Source organism: Synchiropus splendidus, chromosome 1, assembly GCF_027744825.2.
Source record: "Synchiropus splendidus isolate RoL2022-P1 chromosome 1, RoL_Sspl_1.0, whole genome shotgun sequence".
In the NCBI taxonomy this organism is placed as follows: domain Eukaryota; kingdom Metazoa; phylum Chordata; class Actinopteri; order Syngnathiformes; family Callionymidae; genus Synchiropus; species Synchiropus splendidus.
Genome location: NC_071334.1, coordinates 18,579,648 through 18,607,644, shown reverse-complemented (window position 1 = coordinate 18,607,644; position 27,997 = coordinate 18,579,648). Strand labels below are relative to the sequence as shown.

The window sequence follows — 27,997 nt, the reverse complement described above, 5'->3', positions numbered from 1 at the left end:
GTTGAAGGAGAACAGCTTCTAAAGTCTTACTGCTTACAACCCAAAACAAGTGGATGACCAGACACACTCTGGATTTCAAAATAAGAAACCTGGAGAGCAGAGGTGGCAACATGATCAAATGAAGTCACTGTTTTATTTCAATACATTGCCAAATAATGTTTTGTTTTATTATTAGCAATATCCCTGTCTGTAGCCTTCACTTACTTGTTGCTGCTGTTCAGTGGCAAAGCAGTTTATTTAACTAAGCAACAGTAATGCCAATTTAATTGGATGAAATATTTGTCCATTTCAACACAATACTTTCATTTTGTTATTACAGATTCTTAATCTGCAGATCATGTTTGAGAGCTGTGTTGATTCACAGCAGCCTGTTTATTCAGCTGTGCCACAGAAAGAAGCTGCTGTGATTCCCAGGTATACACAGCAGCGTGTTCAGAGGTATACAACAGGAACTGACGCCGCAATCTGCATCCAGTCTTAAATGATCACCTCGTGCCCAGTGTTATTTTCCCCATATGTTTGTGTAGGGCGTTAATGGATTTTTGAGCAGGCGATGGGTCCGCAGTGGACGTTTATCCTCGGCGATCCTCCTCAGCCTTGGCCATAAATCGTCTCTCGAACAAGTCCTCTCCCGTGTCCTCCTGCACTGCCTCGGAGATCTCCACAACTTTACGATCCCCAATGTGATAAACACACACCGAGGATGGAATTGTGTGCTGGAGATTTGAAGCCAGCATTGTCTGTCAAGTGACCTTCCCCATGAGTGGACCTCTTCACCAGAGTGGATTGACCTCAGCAATTTATTACCTTCACTGCTGACATCCATCCAATCTCAGTCCTCAGGGACACTCTGATAATATCACTATAGCTCCATGCACTCAGCCATCTGACTGTCTGTTTTCTGCTCTGGCTTCCCTTTTTCCTGACATTCCTGGGAGTGTTAACGTACATCTTCACTTTCCTTCCCGCTTCCTGGCCAGCTTTGTTTGTTCATGAGACTTAGAGCCGCATGCTGATGTGGTTGGCTCAGCGGCCTCTCAGCAGCTGGCCCGATTCTTATCCCTATTGAAGCGCTGATGTGTGGTGAACCTGGGCCCTTTCCTTGAGGAGCTTGCAGGTTCTTCTCGGAGCACTCCGGTGTTGTGTGGTGTGTCCAGAATTAAGTTGCTGCAAGTGCATGAACAGAAAATAAAAATAAAAATTCTGCACAACTTTGAAATTAAGATGACAGGCGTGCAACAAATACTACGTGTCAGGTGTTTCAGTGGCTCAGATGATTCAACTTTGTGAGTAGAGATATGAGCGTGCACACAGATGCTTCTCGCACATACTTGCTCACTCAGACTGGCGGGACTAATTACCCAAATTCCTCCACAGTGATCACACCACCACAGCACGGCTGGCAAAAGCTCATTCAAACACATACAAATACAGCCTGCTGCTTCTTCCCCAACTCATTACGCTGCTCTTCCCCCATCGCCTCCTCATCCTGTCGCCATCTGTAGGAGACACAGAGGACGGGGAGAGGAACGGTGGCTGCGAGGTCAGGAGGTAGAGGGGGAAGGCAGATATTCTCTGTGTAGCTTGTGGCTTCAGGCGCTGCTACAGGTAACAAACACATCAGTCAGTGGCTCGACGCACCTGTTACTGTACAGATGGTAAACCCACAGAGAGCCAGGAGCCCAGGCAATGAAGAGGGATGTGCAATCAGACACAAAGAGGGGAATTGGTTTTTTTTTGTTTTTTTTTATGGGTAGGCTGCCGCAAGAGATTTTTCTCATCACCAATCTTGGCTCTATATTTACTCTTTTCAGACCTTAATTTTACTTAATCTGCAGTAACTATATATACTGTATGTTCCTGCTGATAAGATCATTTATTTTCTGGAGAAGAGAGTGACACCACTGCCTCTCAGCATAGACAGGAGCCGGTTAGGTGTTGGGCCATTGGGTAAGGGTGCGACAGAAAATCTTTTGGAGGACTCCCTCATTTCTTTGTACAGTGACAACAGTTGAACATGTTGGTTTTCAAGTAAAAAAATGCTTTAACTCAAAAGGTTACTTGAATAAGAAGGCAATTCTTTTGAAGACAACACCTTTGGATTGTGACATGAAGAAACAGTTGATGGATCACAGCGGCCAAATGTGGTATTTGCAAAAAAATATATTCTTAAGGCGACTTAAGTTGACTCCAAGTCCAAATGGAAGGAACCTTGGAGGTTGAGGATACACAGACAAGATTATGTCTCACAATTGGAGAAGATTCTGGAGTTTACTGGGAAATTCAGTGTAAGAAGTCAGAGCTTCTTTGCTACAAGATGACCTCACACTGGTGGAACAAAATGGTATGTTGCTCGTATGTGTTATTGTTGAAGACATATATTTCCACATCTGTGCATCAGCAGGTTTGTTATAGTGAGGTGTATATATGGAATCACAAGTGACATTGGCATCAGTTCAAGTGGTTTGAATAGTGTGCGTTTTGCCCCTGCGTCTGTTTATGAATGTATCATTATCGTCTTCTAGCTGTTGAAGGTGTCCGACGGCCACCTTTCACTCCTCCACTGGACTTCAGCCTGCTCCAGTAAGTCTTGAAGATGAATCATTGCGGACCTTGGATAAGAGAAAAAAATACATAGCTCGTCCAAAAGATAATTTTGTTCCAACATCATTAACTACTAGATCTCACATTGTTGTCAGTGACACTAGCAAACACCATATCTGTCCAACTTCAAACCACCTGAGGTCTGTGATACAAACTGTGCTCACAGTAGCAGAAAGAATCACTTTCTGACATCTCCGGTGGGACCTCCTGGATATGATGTAGGTGAGAGAGAATGACTGGGAAGGACAAGAGTCTGCTCAGGACTGCTCATAGAAAAAGGCTCAGAGATAAAAGTTGGGGGGTCATGATTTAGCCGTGTGGAGAGGACAGATAAAGATGTTGGACTGAGGGTGTTACATACGGAGGCACCTGGTGATAGGAGAAGATGTAGATGGCCAATGAGGTTCAGTCAGAAGGAGGTTGGCTTGCTATGTTTCCTGATGGGAAAAATTGAAAGAAGAAGTGGGACTTTGTTTACTGTAACTGACTTTGACTTGACTCAACTTTTTTTTAACAGAAAACCCAAACCAAACTGTACAGCAGGGCTGTCTGTTGTGATAAAAATGTGGAATATCCATACTGTTACAATAAAATTCATCAACCAAAAAGTCAAGGACAGGAGAGACTAAGCTCACTTTTAAATGCAAAATATAGCGCTGTGGCTCAAGGCCAGAGGTAAAAGGAAATAAATAGCGTGGATGCTGAGCTTGCAAAAGTGAGGTTATACTGTAATTGTTGGTCTCCCTCAACTCTGCAAACCTACCTCAATCCAAGTGTTCTATACGACCCAGATGATCTACTTCCTTCACAGCATTCAGCCCATTCTCATTTTGGTTGTGTTTACAGGTGAATCGACCAACATCCCTCTGCTGTTCTCTCTAGTGTCCCTGAGCTTTTCTTTTGATATACGCTTCATTGATTCAACCAGAATTCAGTCTTCTCCCACAAAAGTGAAGAGGGTCAGGCAGAATGAAGCACGTTTTTAAAAAGACCACACACCAAACACACACACCTCCCCTGTGAGTCTAGTGGAGGAACGTGTTGTGTGTGTTTACGTACATGTTTGATGGAGGAAGATTCAGATTCCTTATTCCAGTCACACGTTTCACTCTTCAGCCTGTGACAGCACATTTCCTCCACTCTTCATGCTGGTTGCCTCCCATAAACCACTTCTTTCTCCTGTTCCCTCCTCCCCCCTTTTCTTTCTCCTTTCTCCTTTCCAAATTTAAATGAGCTTCAGTGGCATGTGAAGGAATTCATCCAGCCCCTAGTTTAGCAACAAAACTCTCTTTATAATCTTAAAAGGCCTTCTTACCTTGCCTCTTCTGCTCTTTGTAGGAGTTCCTCTTTTTTCCCTCTTCCAACTGTGTCTGGCTTCACGTCTCCCCCTGGCTCTGCATCTCCACTGGTCCCCTTGCTGCTGATGTGTATTGGGATCATTAGTACCTGCCTTATGATTGATGGCGCCGTAAGGCTGCTTGCTTAACAGGGGTGAGCATCGACGTGAGCACACCGTCATTACCTGCAACACATTGTCTCGCGCGCTCTCTCACATAAGGCTGTGGGACCTCTCTACATTTCTATGCATCTGAAATGTGCTTTGTTATAAATAAAATAAAATAAAATAAAATAAAATAAAATAAAATAAAATAAAAGTAGTGCTTGAGATATGAATTATATCTTATACCTTAAAAATATACCTCAATGATGATGCGACTGTCTTCTGCATGATTGGATTGGTCAGTTCATGTGATAGCGTTCATCCATGATGGTCTGTGTGACCCAAAGATATTTCCTTGTTTGTCTGATGCTTCCTGGCATAATTACAAACATTTATATCTGTTGTGCATTAATCGAGAACAATGTGTGCCTCTCACAGTCCAAACACTCAGGTGAAGCTTTTGCTCTACTTTAATTCCTCTTTAGATCAAATGAACACATTCTCACTTTGAAGGCGCAGCATATAGACGATTGTCAGGAGGATTTTATTGACCAGTGTTGACGCAGAAGTCAGCCTTGCACGTTGATGCCTCAGGTGTTTCAGTTGAATCAAAAGGTTCCCCTTCAGTGGCATTTCCTGATGTTCAAAAAGACTGGTTGAGGTTAGGATGAGGACACGTGTGGGTGACTTCAGTAGCTCATGTGACCATTTGCCAAAAAATCATGCACCATAAGTCAAGCTGAAAGTGCATTCCGCATAAAACATTTAGACCATGGCTTGACCATAAACTTGACTATATACGCAACTCTTGGCAAGTGCACGTTCACGTGCTATGTTGTCACCAAAGTGACGATTGAGAGCTCGCAACAGTACTAAGCGAGTAGATCTCGCTTGGTATGTATAGTACCTTGGTGCCTCTCTGCCTTACAGATGCCCAGGCCCTGTGATGCTGTGGTGCCTTATATACTAGGTGACACAATTATCTATAGGGTGGAGCATCAGCCCTTGGCTTTACCCTGATCCAGATATTTGAAAACTTTTCCCAGTGTAGTCGGTCAAAATCCAAGCGTTGGGTGCCCCTATGCTGCTAAGGCACTTGGGAGAACTCTGCTGGTGAAGCTACGGTGTCAGCAAATACTGCAGGAGTGGAAGCTTTGTATTCAACTGAAAACATGTAATGCTGAATGTTGAGTTATGCATCACCTGCGGTGCAATAGTCCACTTGTCAAGATGCTACGCCATAGGAATGAGACTGTTGTTAAAATAGCTAGACCTGGGAAGATCTGCGGACTAAACCAACCAGTATCCCGCCTGGTATTTACATTCACACAAATAAAATACTATATCTATATATGGATGTATTTCAAACACAGTCACTGAAACGCACACACTAGGGCTGCACCAACCCTTAAGAGGTTTGTATCGACTGGAGACCCGCAGGGGAGTGGACGCCAGTCGCCCCTCTTCCCTCCCATATGGCAGTTGATGATCAGGTGCTAAAAGGGTCTATTTCAAGCTCGAGGTTAGGAAAGTTTTCCCTTCCTGAGTGTTTACAGAGTGTGTGCCTCAGATCTGTGTATATGTGTGCAAAGTGTGCAAGAAGTTCAAAGAGTTTGGAATTGATAAATGGAAATTATGCAAAGCTTGTTTTTGAATTTGACACTCCCCTGATGATTTTGAGTGAGTTTGTTGATAGCAGGAGAGCTAGCCAATGTTTTCCTGGGCCTTAGAATGAATTATATGCATGTAACAAAATTAGCTGTGCGTTCATGCATTTATTTGCGTGTATGATGACGACTACACACTTGCCTCAGTCCTTTAAGATGTGGAACAACTCCAGATGACAGGTCATTCATACTTTTGACTAAAACACCTCCCGTCGTTGTTATAGGATCTTAGCCAAGATTACAGTCTGATGTAGTTTTAGAAAGATAATGAAACACTGTGGTTGTGTCTGTTTTCATGCGTTCAGTTGTCAGAGTCCATAAGAAACAACAGGGTCTTATTATACCCGGGCACTCAGTGAAGATTGATTTTGCTTGGCTGTCTGTATTTTAACTGGAAGGGCAGGGGAGTGTGACAGTGTGTGGGCGATTACACTTGGGGAGTGTAAGGGCAGGAGGCAGGGACTGTGACTGACTGATGACCAAAAGTGGCAGGAGGGTGCACTGGGAGGATGGGCGGGAGAGATGTACCTGCTCCCCTCTCTGGAGGTTTCCTCCTCGTCCCCAGGCTTCATTGGGCGGAGAAGAGCCAAGTGGTTTGCACTGGAGACCGACAGGTGGAGTGTTTCGTGGGAGTCATCAATGAGCTGGACTCCTAAGTGCCTTTTTTATTCAAATGTTCATGCAGGTCATGCTCACACCTGATGGATTAGGCTGCCTTCCTCTGGAGTCAAGTTGAAAGCTTGCACTTTTCACTTCATTTAGATGAGGCACATCAAAGCCAAGGCTCGGGGGCCAAATTGATCTGTGGAAGAATTGGACATTACATTTCTGTTATATTAGTAAAACACTCTCCCACCATTCAAACCACAAGAGCCGTAATGCACTGCCACAGCCTGTAACACTTCGGACTAATGATAATAATGGGTTTTTGATTTCCAATGAAACGTGGTCAGGTTCATCAACTCATTAAATTCGTGTTACTGTTATTGAATTTGACACAACCCCCTCTTTTTAATCTTAAAGTTGAGTCCACAGACTGAGCTAAACATTTTCATCAATTATTCACATATGTATTTACTGGGGAAGAAGGAAGAACAGTGGATTCCAGAGATCTAGTAGAATTTGAGAGTTGCTTATTTTCTGAAGTCATAGTTCATCATCAAATACTAGTATGGTATAGCTTGAGCGAGTCAATTCCTCTGCTCAGTGAGCAAGGCACGCCTGGGACCGCAGAGTTTTTGATCTGCTACATACATGTTGCTGAACAGCCTCGCTGAGTCGATTAAGGGTCAGTGTTTAAAACGTTCTCTCTTGTGGCCAGTGTTCCCTGTAGATTAGGCCAGAGCATTTTATTCTGAATGCTATTACTTAAAAGTGAATATTTGTGAGGATTTATAGCTTATTTATAAGTGGCAAGACATGAAGATCAATGGAAGAGGCAGGCTTCACTTCAGCGGAGCAAATAACCATGTTATCAACACAGATGTATATAGGGTTGATAGGGTTCCCTTCAAATGCTGAAAAAAAGTCCAGATTTTCCAGATGCAAAATGCTTGCAGTGAATGGCGGGAGAGAGAAGACCGCACCTGCTAATACCATAATTCATTCATTTATTCACTCTTCTCCTCATAGTCTGAAGGTGGTGAACCAGTCAGTGAGGACAGATTTGAAGTCTGTTGCTGCAGGAAGTGGCACTCAGCCCTATGGATGACCTCCACCCAGGCAAACATGAAGCACAGAAGAAAAGTCAAATTATCCATCTATGTATTTAATGATGTGTCATAAATCTCTGCAATTAAACCGAATAGATGATTTTGAATGATGATTTTATAATGACTGCAGAAATGTAATTGCCACGACCGATTTAAGTCAAAGCTGCCTTCAGGTGTCGAGGCCTGAGATGTAAAGGGCTGAGGCAGAGTCTCAGGAAGTGTCCTCTTTGCACCCAGTCATGAGCCTTAACAAATGAACAGATTCTGTGCGTCCCCTTTGTTCACATAGTCATTGTGGCTTTGGAGTTGTATCCGCTGATCTTATAAATATCTTGTGTGTCAGCAGGTTGTGTCAAATGTTACTGATGTTTTAACCGCTCTTTTCTTGAGGGTTATCATCTGAAAAGCAGTGACCTGCAGATACAAACTGTTGTTTCTATGATTCAGAGTGAAATGGCCTCAAAAGATTCATTCTTTCTGATTTTCTGCACCCTGAAGGAGCGTTGAGAATATTAACAGATGAGCAGATTTTAAATTTCCCAACTCCCTTTTAAACTGATCTCTTCTAACCTGAGTGAAATGAATGATGAAGCTGTTGATGTTTACAGACTGGTACTGTATGTGCAGTTTAAATGTAAACCATTTGTGATGCTTGATGCTTTCGAGGTTGCTTTCTGTTGCTTCTTTTTCTGTAACAGAATTTTATGTAAATGCTTTTCAAGGGGAGAAAACATGCCATCTGCAAAGTAGTCTGTCAATAGAGTAATTTTTGTAATCTTAATTAATCACACTAATCTGTTTTGTATGTCTTTTATGTATATCTAATACAAGAGCGGCCAATAATGCTTACATAGTCGTTTTTATGATGTTTTTCAACCTTTTCAGGGAGTAGCTCGAGGGCCATGAAAAAACCAAATAATAATAATAATAATTTAAATTTTCGTGTCATAACTATATTATTATGTTATATTGTGATCCTTTTTTGTTGGCAATTATTGTGAAATCCATATCATTCATTGTTTATTGTGATTTCAAAAGTGTGTATGTTAGCCCCTCGGGTCACATAGAGCTTGTGTCAGTAACATCTTCCTTTCAATTACTTTCAGCGCAGATACAAAATGCGCAATCCAATGTACATATTGCATGATAAGCATGTGTATACAGCTGTTATTTTTAGCTGTGTTATGCTATTTAAACGTTTATTTGACCTCGCTTAGTTGCCAGTCATCTTGCCCTTCACCGTTCATTTTAAACTGTACTGACCACAGCGGATGAGGGACATCTTAGAAGAACGACTGTATTGTGACCTTTCAATTGAAAAAGGCTCCAACCTCGATACACTAGACCATTCTGACACCTCTGCTTATGCTAAAGTGACAAAGTGTTAAATGTATAGTTTCGTTTTTTTTTTGTTTTTGCTCTTTTGATGCCATGACTGAAGCAACAGGAGCATGGCTTCTTCCCCTCATTTATTCATCTGTAGATAGTGTTTAAGAAGCTTAGTTGCGTATGTGCCTTCACGTGTGTGTTTGTGCAACAGCACCGCGCGACACCATGATTAAGTGTTTTGAATAATTGATGATTGCATCCCTCATTAAGTCTCGGTCTTCTGCTGGGGCCGAGTCTGCCTCTATTTTTATGCGCCAGAGCGCTGCTCTCCTCTCTTCCACTCCACAGATGTAGTGAATCCATCACTCACGGGGCTGATGGGGGTCTGGATGGGCTGTGGGGGATCTAAATCATGTTGAGTGGACATTTTTAACAGTGGGATCAGCACAATGAACTGCGCGGCGGTGGCGGCCTCAGACGGCGACCGGCTTCGGTGCTGCAGGGGAAACACCCGCTGGATGCGTTCAGGTCACCTCCGGTTTGATCCAGTCCTAGTTGATATTCAAACAAGGACGCACTTAAGACATTGTGGTGAGGTTATTTGTTCAATGGTGTCATTATCCTAGCGTAAATGTGGGATTTTGAGTCAAAGCTTTATCAGTCTCACCTTTGATGCGGTGTTTCACTTGAGCAATTTTCAGCTGATCCGTGTGTGCTGGAGCGGTGTTGAAGTCAGTGGGAAGCAGGGTGTGGGTGTACATTTGGGGATATGTTTTTGCGGCGTGTCAGCAAATCGACTTTTTAATGTATTTTAAAAAAGGCTGATGCACGTTAATGAGAAGCAACAACTGATATGTATTAGCACATTAGACACACATACTCACTCACTCGAGGGAATATGCAAAGAATGAATTAATGTATTAAAAGGAGAAAGTAGGAATTCCCAAATGAGAACAAGGTGCTTTGATATCCGCCGCCATGTTTCTGTAAATAGGTTAGGTGAAGACTGGTGCTGTGCGTGTGTGCTTTTTTGATAATTTCCATGTGCATTTGAATCAGGCTGTGCTCTTGGATGTGTTATTTCTGGCAAGAGCTTGTGGGTGGCAGAAAAGCGTGTGCCAGTGTTTCCCGTGTCCTGATGAGGCCGGTGCTGATTGAAGACAGTCGAAGTCATGTGGAGTATCAGGAGCACCTGAGGATTCCGTGTTTCCAGTGCGTCCCCCTGCAGAGTTCTATAGTGGTACCTGAAGGCCTGCTGAGCTACTTTCACTGGAGTTCAACTTTAAGTCAACAAAAGTTTCACCAGCAAACCAGGTGTTGTGCTTCAACAAGCGTTTTGTGTTTGTCCAGCAGCTTTTTCTAATAAAGTCACCCAAGAAATGGAGCTGTGAAGGGTGAATAATTCTCTGTGGTGATCTGTGGAGAAGGTAGAACGTATCGGTTCATGAATCTGCGAAAGTACTGCAGTGAAGAAGGAGGAGGAGGACAAGCGGTTGGATGACAAGCAAACAGGGTTGAAGTATTCAAGGAGCTGCTTTTTGAGCATGAGAAAATGTGTTTTTATGTGTGGTCAGTTTCAGGATTTTCCTTTTTTTGTATAATATTGATTATACTTTCCGTATGATTCATTTTACATTTCATATCGATCGATTAAAATTTGCAATAGTACACAGAACATCCAAGCAGTTCAATGTGTGTTTTACTAAAAGAGTATATTACATATCAGTCTTAGCATACTGCAAAAGCAACACTCAAGTGGTTTAAGGGTAAAATCTAAAGTTGCTGGAATGGCCTAGTCAAAGCCCAGACCTTAATTCAATGGAGAATCTGTGATCTGACCTGAAGATCGCTGTTTAGAAGTGGAATTCATCCAAGTCAAGATGGGGTTAGATGGGGCAAGTTTACAGAGGCTGATGCAAAGGAACCAGCAGCAAAAGGTGACTCTATAAAGTACTGACTTTCAAGGTGTGAATAGTAAAGCACATTGACGTTTTCTCTCGTCTTGAGATATTTGCTTCTCACTTAGATAGAAATTACATCTTACAAGTTGTGTGTTCTGTAAATGAAACAATAGAAACCCTGAAGCCATCCACTTTAATTCCAGGTTGTGAGAAAACAAAAATGCCAAGGGGGGTGAATACTTGTGCAAGGTAGTGAGTAGTTGTCCATGGCAAAAGTTTGTCAAGCATTTTGAGTCTATCTCAACTCATAGGACAGAAATACTGACCAACATAGTTTTCTTTGATAATTTCCCTCAGCTGAGGCAGTTAAGATTGCATCTGAGGTTTTGTTGCCCTCTTGCTTCAGAAAGGTTATGTTTTGAAAAATGTTCTGTAAACATGGGTGGCGGAAAAAAGTTTTCGTTTGTTTGGTGGTTTTTGACCATCTTTTTAAGCTGACAGGAGCTAGCCTTCTGATCAAAACTCCATTCTGTAGCTCTGCCGTGATGTCTGGCTGCTGTCGTGCTGTGCAAATCCATTTAGATGTTGAATTTCAGATTATGTTCTTTACTCAGTTTGCAATGAAACAGCACCTGATGTGGCATTGTAGCTCTCAGGAAAACATTTTACCAGGGTGCTTTGTGAGGGTGTGCAATACACTACAGTAGAAACTCCGATCAACGTGGTTTGGGCCTGCGTCACCATCTCATAAATCCATGAATTGGAAAGGAACCTGGTTTGGGAAGGCTGGTTACATTTAGTGTTTCTTAAAACTGTCTTGATCACTGAAGCTCACAGTAGATGCTGAGCACTTTCGCAGGCTTTCACAATGCTATCTGACATCTTGGATAGTTTCCTTTCACCGCCTTCAGCAGACTACACACATTTACACTGACATTGAAAGAGCGGATGTTTGGCTCCATTATGGTCGCCACCCGTGCCCTCCAACCAATATTCTGTCTGAAAGTGTGAGATTGAAATTGGTTCTGGCTGAGGATTTGGGGAAAATACCATTATTATACTGCCTCTGTGTGACCTCCACAATTTTGATGAGAACGTTTTTAATTAAACCCAGCAGGAATTACTGGCTAGCGTTTCATTTAAATCATCAAACGACACCATTCTGTGCATTGTAATGAGCAGAATGTGCAATACCTAACAGAAATCTGAAACACATGGTGGCAAGAGATAGGCAAGTTTGTTCAATGTAGGTGGCTTTTGTGAACCTCTAAATACAATCCCATGTTCCCTGGAAAGGACTAAGCTGTAGCTATATATATATATATATATATATATATATATATATATATATATATATATATATATATAGGTTTCAGTTTGGTTCAAATTCCTGGTTAATGTCAGCTATTTGTTAGGGGATGACTCACTTATTGATGAGAGGCTACAGAAAGCTGTCTCCAGTAAGACAGAAATACAAACGTGTGTGTGTTTAACGCCATATGTTTATAGCTATGTTGCTTAGGTCATATTATTATCCTGGCTTTAATAATCCAGTTGCTTCATGAGCCATTTACTTGGTATAATTTTAACAATTTCTGTAGCGTTTTCACTCTTTGAGGACAGTTATTGTGAAGGATTTTATGTTTTTAACACCTCAAGTGTTGTGACGTAACTGTTGCACTGAAGTGTTTAATATTTAACCTGAATCTGATATCACATCTTTTTATTATTCTGTAAAGGGAAATTACTGTTGCAGCAGGTACACACAAGGCAAGGTGCACAACGACCAGTTGAAAGTGTTAGAGCCAGACATAATACTAAAACATACTCATAAAATACTTGTTGTAATGTTGTAATGGTTGCAACAACTGCTCCCTGCCTTGACTGCACCCTCCTGGGAAAAAAAGACCAGACTGCATCAGATGTAAATCACATCAGAAATATTAACCTCTGGCACCTCTTGCGTTATATTGGGCATCAAACAATCGCCACTGGCAACATACTGAAACATGCCATTGTTGCTAGCATGGATCAGGTGAGAAACGTATTCAACTGAGAAGTTAATAAGACATACAAGTTTAATATGTGGCGTGAAAAACGTCACATGTGTACCTTGTACTTGCAGTGTCTTGGGTCATCCCATCCCATAGCCCCTCCAAGGTTTTAGACTCTTAAAGCAACACATGCCCCAATGTAACTCAGTGGTTACACTGGAGTGCTGGAGGACACAAAGCACAATTGGCTGAAAAAGATACCTGTGCAGTCACAGCTACATGTTATTATGTATTAGTATTTACAAATTACATTTCGATGAATTTCAGATATTGATCGTCCATCGCACTGTGACGATTGTCAGACACAAGGCAACACTGATCTGTCTCACTCACCCACGATTTTGTCTGAAAATAAAAGAGGCAGGACACAGTCTGTGACACTTCAAACTCTACAATGTTCTCCACAGTGTAAACGCGACAAGCTTTTTCTCTTCTTTTTCATTGCAGCACTTTCAGGCGTCGCATGCCAGTACATGTTGTTTCCAACTTACATGAAGTTTGTGTTGTGTTCAAGGGTTGTAGCTCACTGTCATTTTGTACTTCATTGTTTCACACAACTGCTTTTTTGTAAAGTGTGTGTGACGTTGTAAGTCCACCCCTACACCCACCCTCGGTTGTGTCATTATGGTCGTGAACTTTGAGTTTGGTGACTGTGACTCTGCTGCATTCATTCACTCCTAGGTGAGTCATAGTCTCAAACCTCATATAGTCGCAGCACCTTCACTCCAGGCTTTCTCTGCTTCCTGTCTTCATATCATCGGATTACTTCAGATCCTGCTTTGAACCTGCCACACCTCATTCACTGGTATCATTTAAAACGTTCTATTCATAATTTATCGTCGTGTTTGCTTTCGTATATTGTGCTAAAAGGCGATCAACATTGGAAGGCATTCGACACTAGTCAAAACGAAGTGCTGATATTGTAGTTTATCCTTTCAGGATAGTTTGATGACTAGTGTTACAGACTTAAGATGTTTGACATCATGTGACAGTTTTTACAGCTGCATTTAATTTCACTTTCTTCTGCGTCCTCTTGAGCGGTGATAACCATCTCTAGAAAACCTAAGTTACAGCTGTTCCACTGGGTAGGTTCAGTTATATTTGCATCACATCTCATTTTATGGCTTCAGCTACATTAATGACTATAACTGTGTACTTGGGCGAGACTAACACTTGTTGCACTTGTTCTTAAATTATCCAAGCAGAGCATGGCACAGCTAGTGCACAACATAACTAGTGACATGCATTTTTGTAACTCAAGTTGATGGGATTTTGTTATATGAATAAGTAAAATGCTTGAACTACTTATGTTCTTGAATGAAGAATGGCCTCTGAATGCTTCAGTAAAATTTGTTTTTTGACTTCTGTCTAGTTTTCAAGGTTATATTTTTCCAACCACTAATACTACCGTATATGTATGACAATACCTTAAAGCGCTTTGTACAGCGGTTATTTATGCTGAGATGTTGTAAGAACTCTCTGGCTATTTATTTATTTTTTTTTCTGGTATGTTGTAATTAGCAACATGACCAGTTCTGGTCATGGTATCTTTATCACAGCTTGGGCTGTGTGTTTACTCTCTACACTCTTGTCTCAACACATGTAGGTCATCCGGTCCATGGCACATCACTTAATTAAATCGTACTTAATTCGTATATGTAATATTTGAGACGTTATTACCCGTGTCAAACATGAGGTTTTTTGACAGAATCTGTTTCTAAACAGAATCATTCCAAAATGGACGGATGTATTTCAAGAAATCTTCCGGGAGTTGGTTGGAAATGGGCTGGATCGGAAGCTATTTGAATTGAGTGACAGTCTGTGGATTTATTGCTCTATAACTTCCCAGATGGTGAACAAACAACTATACAACGTAACAACGTATAAGTTTGCATCTGGTGGATTATTTATTTTGTTTTTTTGTTGTTGTTTTTGTACGCATTTAATAGTAGTGTTTTTATTAAGACATGGGAAGTGGCTGAGGGTGACATGGTCTTGTTCTATTGAGGGAAGTGTGAACGTAAATATTAACATGCATTAAACTGTACACTGTAAATGACTGGGATCTTCTAGAATGTCTCCTTCCGAAAACTGCACCAATTTCCCTGAAGCTATTGATGATGTTTAGATACTTGTCTTTGTGTGCTTTCTTTTGGGATGTCATTGTCATTTCAGTGTCTTAGATCATACTAAAAACAAAAAATCCATTCTAGCACTTAGTGGATATGTTTCAGGTGTTAACAAGTGAACTGTGTCAGGATGTAATAAAGGCTGACCTTTAGTCAATGACAGGGTTATTTATCAACAGGTGTGACTTGTGCGTCACTGATACTGGACATGCGTCTGCAACAAAGATGACAGCAGTTAACTGGCAGAAAAGGTGGATAAGCCGAGAGAAGGCAGAAGATGGACGCAGCTAGAAAATTAGCTGAGAGGTGTTTTTATGATAACTCATTATTCATATGGCGGTAAAACAGGAGCCACTAATCTACTTCTGAGCCTGATGGACAGCAAACAATTACCCCGAGACACACACATACGCACCACTTTTCCGTCTATAGTCTCTCTCTGCTAGACTTTACTTTCTTCAGCATGTGCAGATGATTTCTGGGCATTAATCCTCTGTTGGCAGCTTCCTGTTTATCTTGTCTCGCGCACATACACGCACACAAACATCGCTTGCTCCTGTTGGCAGCGCCCCGAACACAGACGTCCAATTTACTTGCTCATTGGTTCTCCCGCTTTCCGGCAGTCTGTGTCTCCTCTGGTTGTGGTCCAGCTTTCTGTCTAAATCCAGACACTCAGTGCCATGTTCCCAATTTCACATCCCTGCTGCAGCTTTTAGGTCTCACACTGATATCAGGTCAAACTGCCACGACAGCGGGCGCTCAACTACTCTTGTGTGTGGGCAGATGACAGCCGAGTGTTTCTGCTGTCTTTTGAGGGAAATTAGACGGTCTGTCCCTCCTGGGACTGTTGTGAAGACGTAGTACTCGTCCCGGATCTCAAGAGAAATACGCATATGCTGCCTTGGAGACATTCTGGATTGTGTAACTGAAACGAAGAGGCTAATTCATCACCCAATGAATTATGATCTTTAATCAGACAATAAATCTGAACTGTGATTTATACCATGTATTGGATCAGTTATTATTCAATAACTGACAACTGTTGTGCACTTGACCAGGTTAAGTCAGGTGCACACCTTATAACAGTTCATGAACCTTGTCAGAAATTATCATTCATGATTATGAATTGATTAAGGCCTTATACGTGCATTATGATGCCTTATGAATGTATTGATAATGCATTCATGTATTATAGATAAGTGCTACAGAGAGTTGTATATTACTGCAGGACATTGGGACCCTACAACAGGTACTGACCTAAAAGCTGCTCATTGAAATTAAGCAAAATCATAACTGAGCATATACAAATCATCTATAATAGGGGTGGGCAAAAACACAGTTACACAATGTATCTACAGTATCGAGTACTATTATTATGACTGTGACAAGAATGAATGTCGATATTTCGCCCCATTATCAATACTATTTCTTCACATTTTGACGGTGGTAATATGAGTATGACAGCATTTCTGTTTCAGCAGACAGTGAGTCGACCTCAAGCGCGTCACTATTGTCCAAGGTATCAAAAATACAAGTTTAATATTCGAGGCAAAATATTATTTTCAAACCTGAATCATACAAGTACTTGAGTCACATGTATACCATGAACCTGTTGCTGAATCCACGACGCTGGCATGAGTTTTCTTCTGCTAGGTCTGTGCAGCCACAGTCACCATATCTGTTAGGGTTCTAGTCGTGGGGCGGGACCCAAGTGCAGTGGTGGTAAATGAAGTCGATCTGGCACATGTTGCTGGAGTCCAGGTGTTCTTATTCAGAGCAAGACAGGACTCAAGGGACCAAAATAAAAGCGGAACCATGACATTATCAATACTATCAAATCAATGTACACAGCAGAAACAACTGCTGGGATTTTGAAACACAAGACAAGTGGCTACTTGGTTGATCCAACCTTGAGCAGATGCTTCTGTCAAGGTTCTTCAGATGAGAGCATCCTTGTCCTCCTTAGCAACTTTTGATTTAAATTCATGATAATGCCCAATTTCTTTCTAATAAATAACATAAAACCTCCAAGTGTCACTATATGTAATATAAAAAAACAATCAGTATACAGGAATATATCTGAGATCAAAATGTGAAATAACAGTCAAAAGTAAGTGCATCAAAAGCTATTTTAACTGTTGAGGTTAATAAAAAGAGCTGCTCTTTTAGTTTTCATTCAAACTATAGGTCCATTTTGAGAAAAGCTCAAGCACAATTTGCTCATTTACTTTTGCTTCTCGCTTCACCTTTGTCGGTTTTTCATCTGGCCTACATGTCTGTGCTGCAGCGATGTAAAAATAGTGCTGCTCTTATTCGATCATAGGTCTGATGTAACGTTTTCTTAAAAAGTCTTTGAAGGCAAGACACTACGAGACAGAAGTGGGCGAGAGCCACAATAGCAGTAAAAGCTGAAACTTCTTTCAGATTTTTCCGTCCCTGCTATTATCATAGTCAACCACGCTGTTCACCCTTTACTTTCTTTGCACTCTCTTCTAAACCCTCGCTCTCCCTTCACACTCTCTCATCATCCATTTGGTGGAACAGTGTAGCTGATAATGCCTGTAATTGGAGTGACTCACACTTTTACAGTGTGTTTGGACCAGATAAAGAATATTGTCAGCATTTTGCCGACATGGCCTCTGCTGGCAGAATTAAATGGACTCTGCTCTCTTCTGTCTGCGGCAAATTAAAAGCCTCTCAATTCATCTGTTCTTGCCCACGGCTTACAGGGGCCTCCTATTCACGCTGAAACACAGTGGAGGGGTGAGAGATTTCCCTTTTCTTCCACAAGAAGCAGCTGGGAGGGGGTTTTTTTGGGTCGCTCAAGTTCGCGCTCAGCCCCTGTTAGATGAAGACGGAGGGAGAACAAGGGGTCAAGGAGAGCGGAGGGAGAGGTGAAGAGCAGCTCACCAGGCGCTCCGGTTCATTATGCAGCACGTCAACACGCAGCTGTCCGCTCCAGGTTTTGTGTTTAGAAACCGCTTGTCTGCACTTGTGTGCGCATGTAAATGTTTTCATCTCTTCAAGGTTAGCTAGCTAGTTCAACTTGTCAGTGCCACTCACAAGGATCCAAGCCACAGATGGCAAAGACAAAGCTGCGCGCTCTCAAAACTGTTGGAGTGAGCAAGACGACTGAAGCTGCCGGTGTGGATTTGAGATCCAAAAAGTAGTTTAGATGTGGTTTTGTCTGCTTCATTCTGGGTGTGAATCATTCAACTTCAACTTCTGTGGCTGGGCTCTGGCATCAGTTCAGCCATGTGGTTGTCTGGTTTTTCTCTCTCTGAGTTAGTCAGCATCCATTTTTGTATCTATCTCAGCGAAAAAAATAAGCATCATATCTTGTTATTTGTTATTGGTCTGTGGTGAACGAGGAGAGCTGTTTTGGTGCTGTGGACTTAAAACGATAACTTGGAGCAGAACAATGCCTTTCTGATTTTGATTTTGATTTTAATTTAGACTGGCTGTATGTAGCATTTTTTACTCCGCCTAGAACTCCACTGTCACATCCCAAGTCTAAGGAGTTGTCTAATATGACGTGTGGCTGCACCTCTCCTCACCCTCCAGGATTAAAAAAGGTAGATTCTAGATGTATTTGCTTTATTAAAAAATATACAGTCGTACACTGCACAACAACTTTTACTGTGGCTTTTGGCAACTAACAGCATGGTAAAAATGAGATGCAAAAACCAAGTAACAATTCCTCGTGGTCACAACAGAACAAACACTCAAGAGAAAGATAATCACAAATAATACGGATTACGATGGCACAATTGTACCTTGGCCATAGAGTCCAGCAGCTTGTTTATCTTGGCTCATCTTTCCTCCGATCCTCTCTCATTTCACCTCACTATCTTCCCTGACTTGTGATCATTTTCTATCATGCCTTGCCTATGAATCCATGGCTACTGGCACTGACTGGAAAAACATTGCTAAGTCTAATGAGCTGAACACTTCAGTTTCTTTAAAGTCATACGAAGCACACTTCTTCTTTCTAGGAGGGATTTTTGGTATTGCTGGTGCGCGGTTAATCTGACAATAATTCTTACTGGATTGTGTCTGTGACCTTCAGTTTGGGACAGCAATGAGACCACTGTTCAACAAATGAAAATAATTATGAGAAAATGAATTCCTGACTAATGTGTTTCAGTGTTTTCACTGTGGACAGAAGTGATTGCTCAGGTCCAGTTGATGTCCACTTTGTATCTTGAATAGGCAGTGAATCATTTCCACTCACCTTGTGTATGTGGTGGTGGATAGAATTACTGTAATCATGATGAAAAAATGTTTGATTCTCTCAGTTCAGCAGTGACCTGACTCAGACTTAATAGTTACTTGAAGAACAGTTACCAAAGGCAACATCTACTCAAGGTCCTGCTGCTTTCACAGAGGCTGGGAACTAACGTCTCCCCTTCTCTCTCTCCCCGCAGCTCTCCGTGGGTGTGCGTGGGATGTCGAGTCAGGGCTAGAGCCCGTCCCTCTCCCATGAGCCTGTGTGCCGGCACACACACCTGGCGCCAACACGCACACACCCGGCGCCCACACACTCACTGTCGGCACTGAGGCTGCGAATCCCAACGGAGCAAAGCGGAGTGGAGCCTAGCCCAGTTGGAGCCTGAGGATGTCAACAGAGACAGAGTTGCAGCCAGCGGTCAGGCCCAGCAGTGTAAGACGGGACTCCAGGAGAAAAGGTAAGTGACACCTGTCCACCTGTCACTCACTCCCTCCAGCAGTCTCATTAAAGTACTCATTCACAGGTGTCATAGGTTGTTCAGTCGTGATCCGACACCTGTGCTTTGGATTAGAGCAGGGCACCTCACTGATGACATCATTTATGCAGATGAAACATGAAGGCCAGCCCACCTGGTCTTGTCAACCTGTCGAGCTGTTGCTTACGTTAGACGCTTTCTCACTGTGGGAGCCCTTGAGGATCTAGGGACCATTTCACCGATAATGTGGTTCCATAACTAAATCCAATGGTTCTATGAACCTTTCTAGTCCCACTTCTAGAACAGTGTCTTTATATTCCAATGTTACGTCTCTGTGTCACGTGAAAGTCGACACCCATGCAGAGGCAGTGCACAGGGAGTCTGTGGTTCATAAAACACATATTTAAGGCATAAAACTCTCGATAATGATATTGGTAATGAAAGTTGTAAATCTAGGTAGTTTTCAAATAAAATAAATAAGAGCAATTTCAAACACCACATCATAAAAAGTCAGTCAAAATAAATACATTTTGAGGGAAACCTTGCTGTACAGTCGGAGTAGAACGTTGATACCTCTTCCTCATTCTGACCCGCCTCCTTGCAACCGCAAATGTATCAGAGTTCTCCCAAGAGACTTCTTCCCTCATGCTTTACCTTTGGCATTTTATCCAAATGATAGGAAACTTACGGGCACTACATGACTTCACCCAAGAAAAGTGAGGTATGTCCAGCTCCAAGCCACCGAGTGGAAGCTGTGAGCTGTGTCAAATTGGACATGCAGGCTTCCGAAGACCGCTGGAGTGAATTAATAAGCTGCACCGGCACAATCTGCACAACAGCCCACTGGGCATTGCACCCATAGTCACCACAAGAGTTCCATGTAACAAGCGTGGCCCAGAAGTTTTGCAGAGTGACAGAATCCCACGAGGAAAACATGATTCCTTTTAAAAACAAAGTCAAAGTTTCCCTTGTCCATGTCTGACATTCATAAAATACCCATCAAATGGTGCTTTAAGATGTATATCGCCTATCGCTGGCACTGACCAAATATGTGTCTATCAGGATATAGATGTGTAACAAAAAAGCATTACAAGGACCTCTCCCCTCCCATGCCTCATGCCATCCACCCTGCTCAACCCCACCTGTCAGCTGTTGCTCCCTCCTTATTAATCCGCTCTTGATGGTTGCTTGATAATGGAGTTGTGGAGGACAGCAGGAAGAGGGGGTGATGTTGTTCACAGCTAATTAACAGGTGGCAGGTGATCTCAGGACAGCGGGTTCTGCACCAAACAGGTGCAGCAAGGATGCCGTGGAGGTGCGCACAGATCCAGGTGCGAAAGGCTCCAGTGACAGGTAGCTAGCAGGTGTAGGGAGCAGGTCGTGGTGTTCTCAGATCTGAGCTAGTGCCAGGGGCCAGGCTGGCAGCCATCACCCAGCTGTTCAGTGCCACCTGCCCCTCTGCTGGAGCGATGCCTGGCACTCTCCGAATAAGCGTGAGATGGATGTAGCAAAAACGCCGGACTCTGTCGCAGGCAGACAGGTTCACCTGTGGCCGATGCCTCATTGCACATCACGGAACCAGCAAACAAGAGGCGGCTCCCTGCACCGGCGTGTGAGGGAAGCCTGAATGACTGTAATGTCCTATTTAGTCGGAGTATTGTTCTGCTGCAATGGAGATCATGTTCATCATTGAGACTTCTCTCTATATTTAGGGGAGATGAATGCATGCTGTGCGGAATACAGACACACACACACACACACACACACTCACGCGGCCTGGGATTGCAGCCCAGATGCACATGTGAGAGGAGAGATGAATGGTTTGCCGTCAGCGTTAAGACTCAGGGGTCTTTGGAATTCTCTTTATGTCTGACACACCTTTCTCAAAATACACACTACAGCATCAGATTTTTTAACTGGGTCTCTGATTTGGGTCGTTCCCTTTCAGCGCTCAAAATTGTGTTCTATTTAAATATAGGCTTTTTAATATACTACTGGTAGACATTGTCTCGGTAGGGATTTGGTGGAAAGTACTCCTTTATGAGTATGGTCTTGTTTGCAGTTGGGTTGGCAGAATGTGCCGCGTCAGCAGTTGTGAGAATACTTTTTCTGTCTGTTGTGATGATGAGGACATCACTTCAGTCCTCTTTTACTTGTGGATTCCTTCCCTGTGTTTTCCCTCATTTTATTGTTTACTGTATAACCGTTTTCTTTTTTTTTTAAACAAAAATGAAATTAAAACTTTTCTTCTAACCTGTATGATTATGTTGACACATTCCACAACTGCTACGCTTTGATTTTCTCTATTTAATCCCAAGGTAAACGCTCATTCTTGGTGGCTGTACACTTTGTTGTTGTTGTTTGTGGTGTTAGTAATTTCTTGCAGCGCTGGTAACCTCCATGCTAGCGATGTTGACCCAAGTCTTGCCACCAAATTATCAGTTGAGTCAGAGCCCGAAGCTGCCTCCAGGTTTCTGACACATGGTTTTGTTGTTGACAATGGGACACATCACATTTCGTTGCTGTCCTGTGTAGCATTGGCTTCTTTAAAACAGTTTGGGTCCAAATCCAACTCATCACTTATTGTCTGTATGCTTGTTTTCTCTAACAGATGGTATATAACCTTGTTACATTAGGTCTCCCTACTGCATGTGTAATTGTACTATAGGATTGAACTAGAACAGACAACTGTTTATTTAACAGCAGAGCAGCCACAGACACATTGACAGGGATCATGTAAAAGTTCTTTATATTCGATGAAAGGCTTTTGTGTGTGTGTTTCTCCCCCGTCTCTCTCCTTTGATCGTCTGCATCGCAATGGAAATAGATGTTCTGAATAGCTGATCACCATTTCCTGACAGTTATGAGAATCCCCTGTAGGATCGTCCCTCACTCACTAATGTCTCTCTCGTCCTTCCTCCTCCTTCGCCCGCTGCTCTGACTCTTAAATGACCTCGCCCTACAAGAGTAAAACACAGAGGAGAGACTCATCATGAAAAGGAAGAGACTAATGAGTCAGTGTGAAGGAGAGATGTTTAATCGCAGCCCTTTGTTTCACTCCTCTGTGAAGAAGAATGTAATGAAAAAGACTATGGGACGACTCCGTGTCACACATTAATCACAGACGTGCCTGCGTCTCTGCGCTGGTGTGTGTCGTGTTGTGTGTGCTTTTGTAGCGTTGTGTTGCTTTGGGTTCATTCGTCCAAGAGTGCTCTTGTCACTTCACAGGGTCTTTTATTAAATCACAATGACGTGGTAAAGATAACCTTTGACCTTTTAGCATTTACATGACCAGAAGTGAACAACAGTTTCCTACGTCAGCGAGTTAGTCATAACTGGTCTTTGTCTGCAAAGCTCATATCCTTCATCTGCTTTCTTCCCTCTCTCCCCTTCATGCTTCGCCGACACTTTAAACAGATGTTTTTTAATTGAGCAGGAGAGTACCATTCCTCATGTGGATGTTCAAGTCAAGCTTGAGTGGAAATGTCAAAAAGTGTGGCTTCTTTGTTGTGACATCTGTCAGGTTAAGTGAATGCAACTTGTTGTTTAAAGTGTTGAGATTAGAGCTGGAAGATGTGGGTGAGTCATTACAGTGAGCACCGTTATTTCACTGTCACATTAGATGAAGAAGATAGTGAGCGACTGTGAGCATCCAAAAACTTGTGAGAGCACCTGAGGTGTGGGAGGAAGAAGCACGCTCACTCTAACAGTGTGTGAGCCCCGTGTGTGCTTCCAGATGCTAATGTCAAGCTGTTTCGTGTTACATTTGATGTTCGATCACCTTGGTGAGGGTCAGACGTGTTGACCATGTCTTGCAAATCTGATAGTCCTATTGAGCCTTTCCACCCCTTGAAACCATCAGGCTGCGGTAGAATCACAGATAAGATCAAAACCAGACCCTGTGTCAACCAGACAAATGTGACTTTGAAGGAAGTGGTGAAGCGCCAAACGATACAGTTGCATTGAAGTGTTATACCACACAGAGACAAAAACCAGATGACCAATTCAGCGCTGCTGTTTGATGGTGGAGTGTCACAGCATGTACTGAAAGAAAAGGATTTTCATCATTGTCTGAAAATAAGGAGATGTGTGGGATCATTTCTAGCAGCAAATAGTGTAAATAATGTTTTCAGTATCATAGTTTGAAACATTGTCAGTGTTAGGTGAGATGTGTGACAAGAGGGTGTCGGCAAGGATGAAAGGGAAGGTGTACAAAACGGTAGTGAGGCAAGCAATGTTGTATGGTTTGAAAAAGACAGGAGGCAGAGCTGGAGGTAGCAGAGATGAAGATGCCGAGGTTCTCTATGGGAGCGAGCAGGATGCCTAGGATCAGGAAGCATATCAGAGGGACAGCACATGTCAGGTGGATCTGGTGAAGGAGGACATGAAGTTTGTAAGTTTGAGAGAAGAGGAAGCAGAGGACAGAGTGAGATGGAGGAAGATGATCCACTGTGGCGACCCCTGAAGGGAGAAGCTGAAAGGAAAAGGAAAAGAAGAAGATAGTTTGAAACATATTTTAGTACAGAGATCAATCATGGTACTTGCATTTGAGACTGATTCCGAGTTGCATTTATCAGATAAGATCATTTGGATCAGAGTCAGTGATGAACACGTGGAAGTGAGTTTAATTCTTTGCATTGTGATTTAAGACCCAAATTGAATTTATTTTTCTTAATAAAAATCCTGAAGCCGCAGTATTCCTGAAATGCAGTGACCCCCCCACCTGTGTCATCCACCCACCAGGCATCATTTACCCACCACTGGAGTGAAGAAAGACTGGAACCAAAACTGTGGCGTGCGAGGTTTGAACACACAGATTGGTCAATGCGCATCATTATCTATCGAACATGACAGATGAAAGAATGCCAGCGCAAACATTTTTCAAGATGAATTAAGACCTGACACTCTTGATCTGGACGAATCTTGCAGCCATTTGGACATGAAGTGAAATTTGACACCTCATGCTTGTCGCCGCAAATAAAGTATGATGAACCACGGCACTCGTTCAAGAGAACTATGCGATAACCCTTTCAAGTTCGGTTTGCATCTGCTTCATCTCATGACTCTTTATTCTCGCACCGGAGCTCTGATCATTTTAAATGCCAGTAGTTTTGTCTTTTTAAGTTTGTCGGCTGTTTTATATAATTAATTGGTCCTGTGGGGCTGTCATGAGGAAAACGCTGTGTTCTCTGTTGACTTAACAGATGCTGTCTGTCCCTCCTCTGACACCAAACCCGAGCGCCAGAATACATGCGCGACACCAAAGTGAGACATGACCCAAACTGACACACTAATCAATCGCTTCCACCGCTTGATGCCTCTCACCTTTTTAATGTATTAGACGGGCTTTTCTCTTAGAACAGCTCTCAGTTCTGTAGTCACACATTAAATAAATCAAAAATGCAATTCTGCATATTTCCACCTGACATGGCAGTAGGTGCTTTCATGTCTTCAATTTTTATTATGGTCTCTAGAATTATAGTCTTTCATTTATTAATTCATAGTTTCATGTGTAATTGTGAAGAACAATAGTTAAAACTTTGCTACTTATACATTTTTGAAGGATGTAGGATCTGATATGTTGCCCAAGGCCATTAAATGTTACATTTTAATAAAGCCATAGCAGCTGTGCATAGCTTGAGTGGTGTGGTGTTTTTTTGGTGACAGTATTTACTAGTCTGTAAAAGTCTGTTTTTTACTGTTATTTTAGTGGTGCAGAGCCATCCCAAGTTCTTTAAGCAGTATATCTAAATGAACTGTACACAAAGCAGTGCAAGCACTGCATATAAATCAGTAGGTGATAATGGTATCTTGAACTAAAAGAGTTCCACAAATCGATCTTGTGACGCATTCAACAAAAGACAAACAAGGCATTTTGGCTAGATACAAGAAGTGTAGTGTGCTCAGCTTAGGTAACTATCTTAAATGATCTAAGCTAAAAAGAAGAGGAAACAAGTGTGCAGCGCTTTTTTTATCGACAAATTCCAATACAGCATTTGCAGCCTCTTCTGAAGGAAAACCACAGCAGGACTCACCGCTGACTTGTGTTCAGGTTTCTTGCTCTGACATTGAAACGTGTACATATTTTATCATGTCTCAACTTCGCCAGCAATTTAAGGAGATGAGGAAAAAATGGGCTTCAGCTTCGACTGGTAAATAAGCACAAACACGTCCTGTCATCACTCGCCAACCAGCAGTTGACAATGTTTTCTTTCTGTTGGCGCTTTTCCCCCCCAAAACATCATCAATTACTTCAATTAGACATCGACAGAACCCTGCCTTTCTTTCATGATGTGACACCAAATATAATTACAAATTCTAATAACTTCCACTTGCTGTCAACACTTGCAGTCATCAGCCATCGAGCCTCCAACAATCACGACTCATTCACAATGGGATTTGGCTGAGGATGAGTGGGCGGGTGTTTTCTCCATCGAGGCTGCAAGCCAGAGCCATGAAAAGTGTGGCGGAGAGTTGTGCAGCTGGGAGACGTGTTTATGTGTGTCTGTGTGTGCCCGTCTCTGGTGTGTGATTAGCAAACACATTAGCTTCTGCGTGTGGATGTTGTGCACACATCCAGTCTATCTGGTGCAATCACTGCCACCATTTAGTCTGATACATCTCCCAGTGGGATGAAGAGCTCTGATAATAGTGTTTTAAATATGTGTGCGCGTCCCTGCATGCTGAGCCTGTCTTTACAAACAGTTGCACAATATCATGGCCAAAAATGTCCCTAGAATACAAAAAAAAACCAGTCGTGACAAAACTAAAATAAAAGGCCAGTCATCTGTGAGCGGCTCAAACTGGTGCTTTTGCTTTTCAGATGTGAGGTGTTCTGGGCATGTCCTTTTGGTTTTAGGCCCTGGCCAGACACAAGATAAGCCATATTTCTTGGTTGTCCAAGAAACAGCCCTGGACTCACTCAAAAAATATTCAGTAGGTTTCTGGGAAGAGGATATTCGCGGTCCCCTTGCTTCACTTGCGACCCAAGTAAGATCAGTGGAAGACAATTTCATGATTGTGTTTGCAGTTGTTGTCATAAAATGTCAGAAAGTCCAGTCCATGAGCTGCTGTTGTTCCAATATCTGCCAAGGTTAGTGGAATAATGGAGAATTTGGAGGAGTGTGTACATCTCCACTCTGGTACCAATTCGCTGACTTAATGTCTTTCCTAATCCGATCGACCTGACGTTGCCAGGGCAGAACTGCTGCTTGATCATACGGTGGCAAATAATTTGAGGCAAATCCCAGCAATAAAACTGTGACCAGTTAAATTTACTTTCTCATGACGCTCAATCCCACCCGGTTGAATTTGTGAAATTGACAATGCTAATGCTGTAATCTGTTCTCCCATCTGTTTGTCTCTCTGGATTGAATAAGCAGTCAGCTTCACTCTCTCATGAAACTCTTCCATAATCCTGCTGTATTTCTTCCCCCCCTCCACTCCATAATAGTTGTTGGGATATTATCAATGGCATTCCCAGCAGACATCCTTTTCCACCCTGCAAATCTCCCTCTTTCACTGTGTAGCAGCTTGAATGACACACTCTCCTACCTTAACTCCCGAGGGTTCAAAAAGCTTCATCCCGGCTTTTAGATGTGGCCACAGTGAATTAGCATTCTAAACGCCTTGACTCAGAGAGCCAAATATATATCACTGGAAGCCTTTTATTTGCCTTCCTGAGTCTTGGACGGGGTGTGCGAGTGGCTGTGGGAGCTTGTGTACCCTATGATCCTCTCAGTATGTTCAGCTTAGTCCTCTCTGCCGTGTGAGTTGGTATGGCTTTACCCACTGCATCACTAACTACTGTCTCCATAGCAACAGTTGTTGTTCCATGCTTATAATTTGCGCAAAAGAGAAAAAAAAACATCCCAATGTCACATCCAGACTAATTGAGGCCAGCGTCTGCCGGTTTAAGGACTGGATGCTGCCGGTCAGATTGTTTGTTCTCCTTCAAAAAGATGCCATTAACCATCTGTTAATGAAAAAAAGAACAGTGCAATTATTGTTTAATCCGGCAAAAGCTGTCTGTGATTTATAATTCCCATGCGACTAGAGTTGTTTTAACCGAAGTGTCTATTTGAGATGAGAAGCTCTAGCATCTTCATGAAGATTCAGTCAGGTGACGATCCAAAGATGTGTTTACGTTTATGAACCCTTGTTGCGGGTTGGCATTTTTGCCTGCTGCGTTTTATGAAAAAACATGCGGGGGTCTCTTGTGTTGGTTCTCCCCAGCGCATTAGCGTGCTGCTTTTGTTGAGCCCCCCACTCCCTTTTGTCCAACTCTGACACATCTTCTCCTCCCCCCAACCCCTTTGGAGACACCCCTGATGTGGAGATCCTGGGGACAACCCTGCGAAGTCAGATTGCATTTGAAGTCTTTCTACTACAGAGACTTTTGTTTTCTTGTGAAGGTGATGAAATCAATCCACTCATGTTCAACTCCTCGAGATC

The 27,997-nt window shown here is 42.5% G+C and overlaps 1 protein-coding gene across 8 annotated transcripts in view; it reads left to right on the top strand.

Moving 5' to 3' along the window:
• dab1a (DAB adaptor protein 1a) overlaps window positions 1–27,997 on the top strand; it is a 78,914-nt gene that overhangs the window by 12,812 nt on the left and 38,105 nt on the right. For 7 of the 8 annotated variants that reach the window (XM_053878227.1, XM_053878192.1, XM_053878219.1 and 4 more), the window contains exon 2: window positions 19,265–19,525. In XM_053878227.1, the coding sequence (XP_053734202.1) occupies window positions 19,456–19,525 (70 nt within the window). In that variant the 5' untranslated portion in view covers window positions 19,265–19,455. Of the gene's footprint in view, window positions 1–4,028; window positions 4,096–19,264; window positions 19,526–27,997 lie in introns of those variants that run through there. The other variant, XM_053878170.1, reaches the window with a different exon arrangement.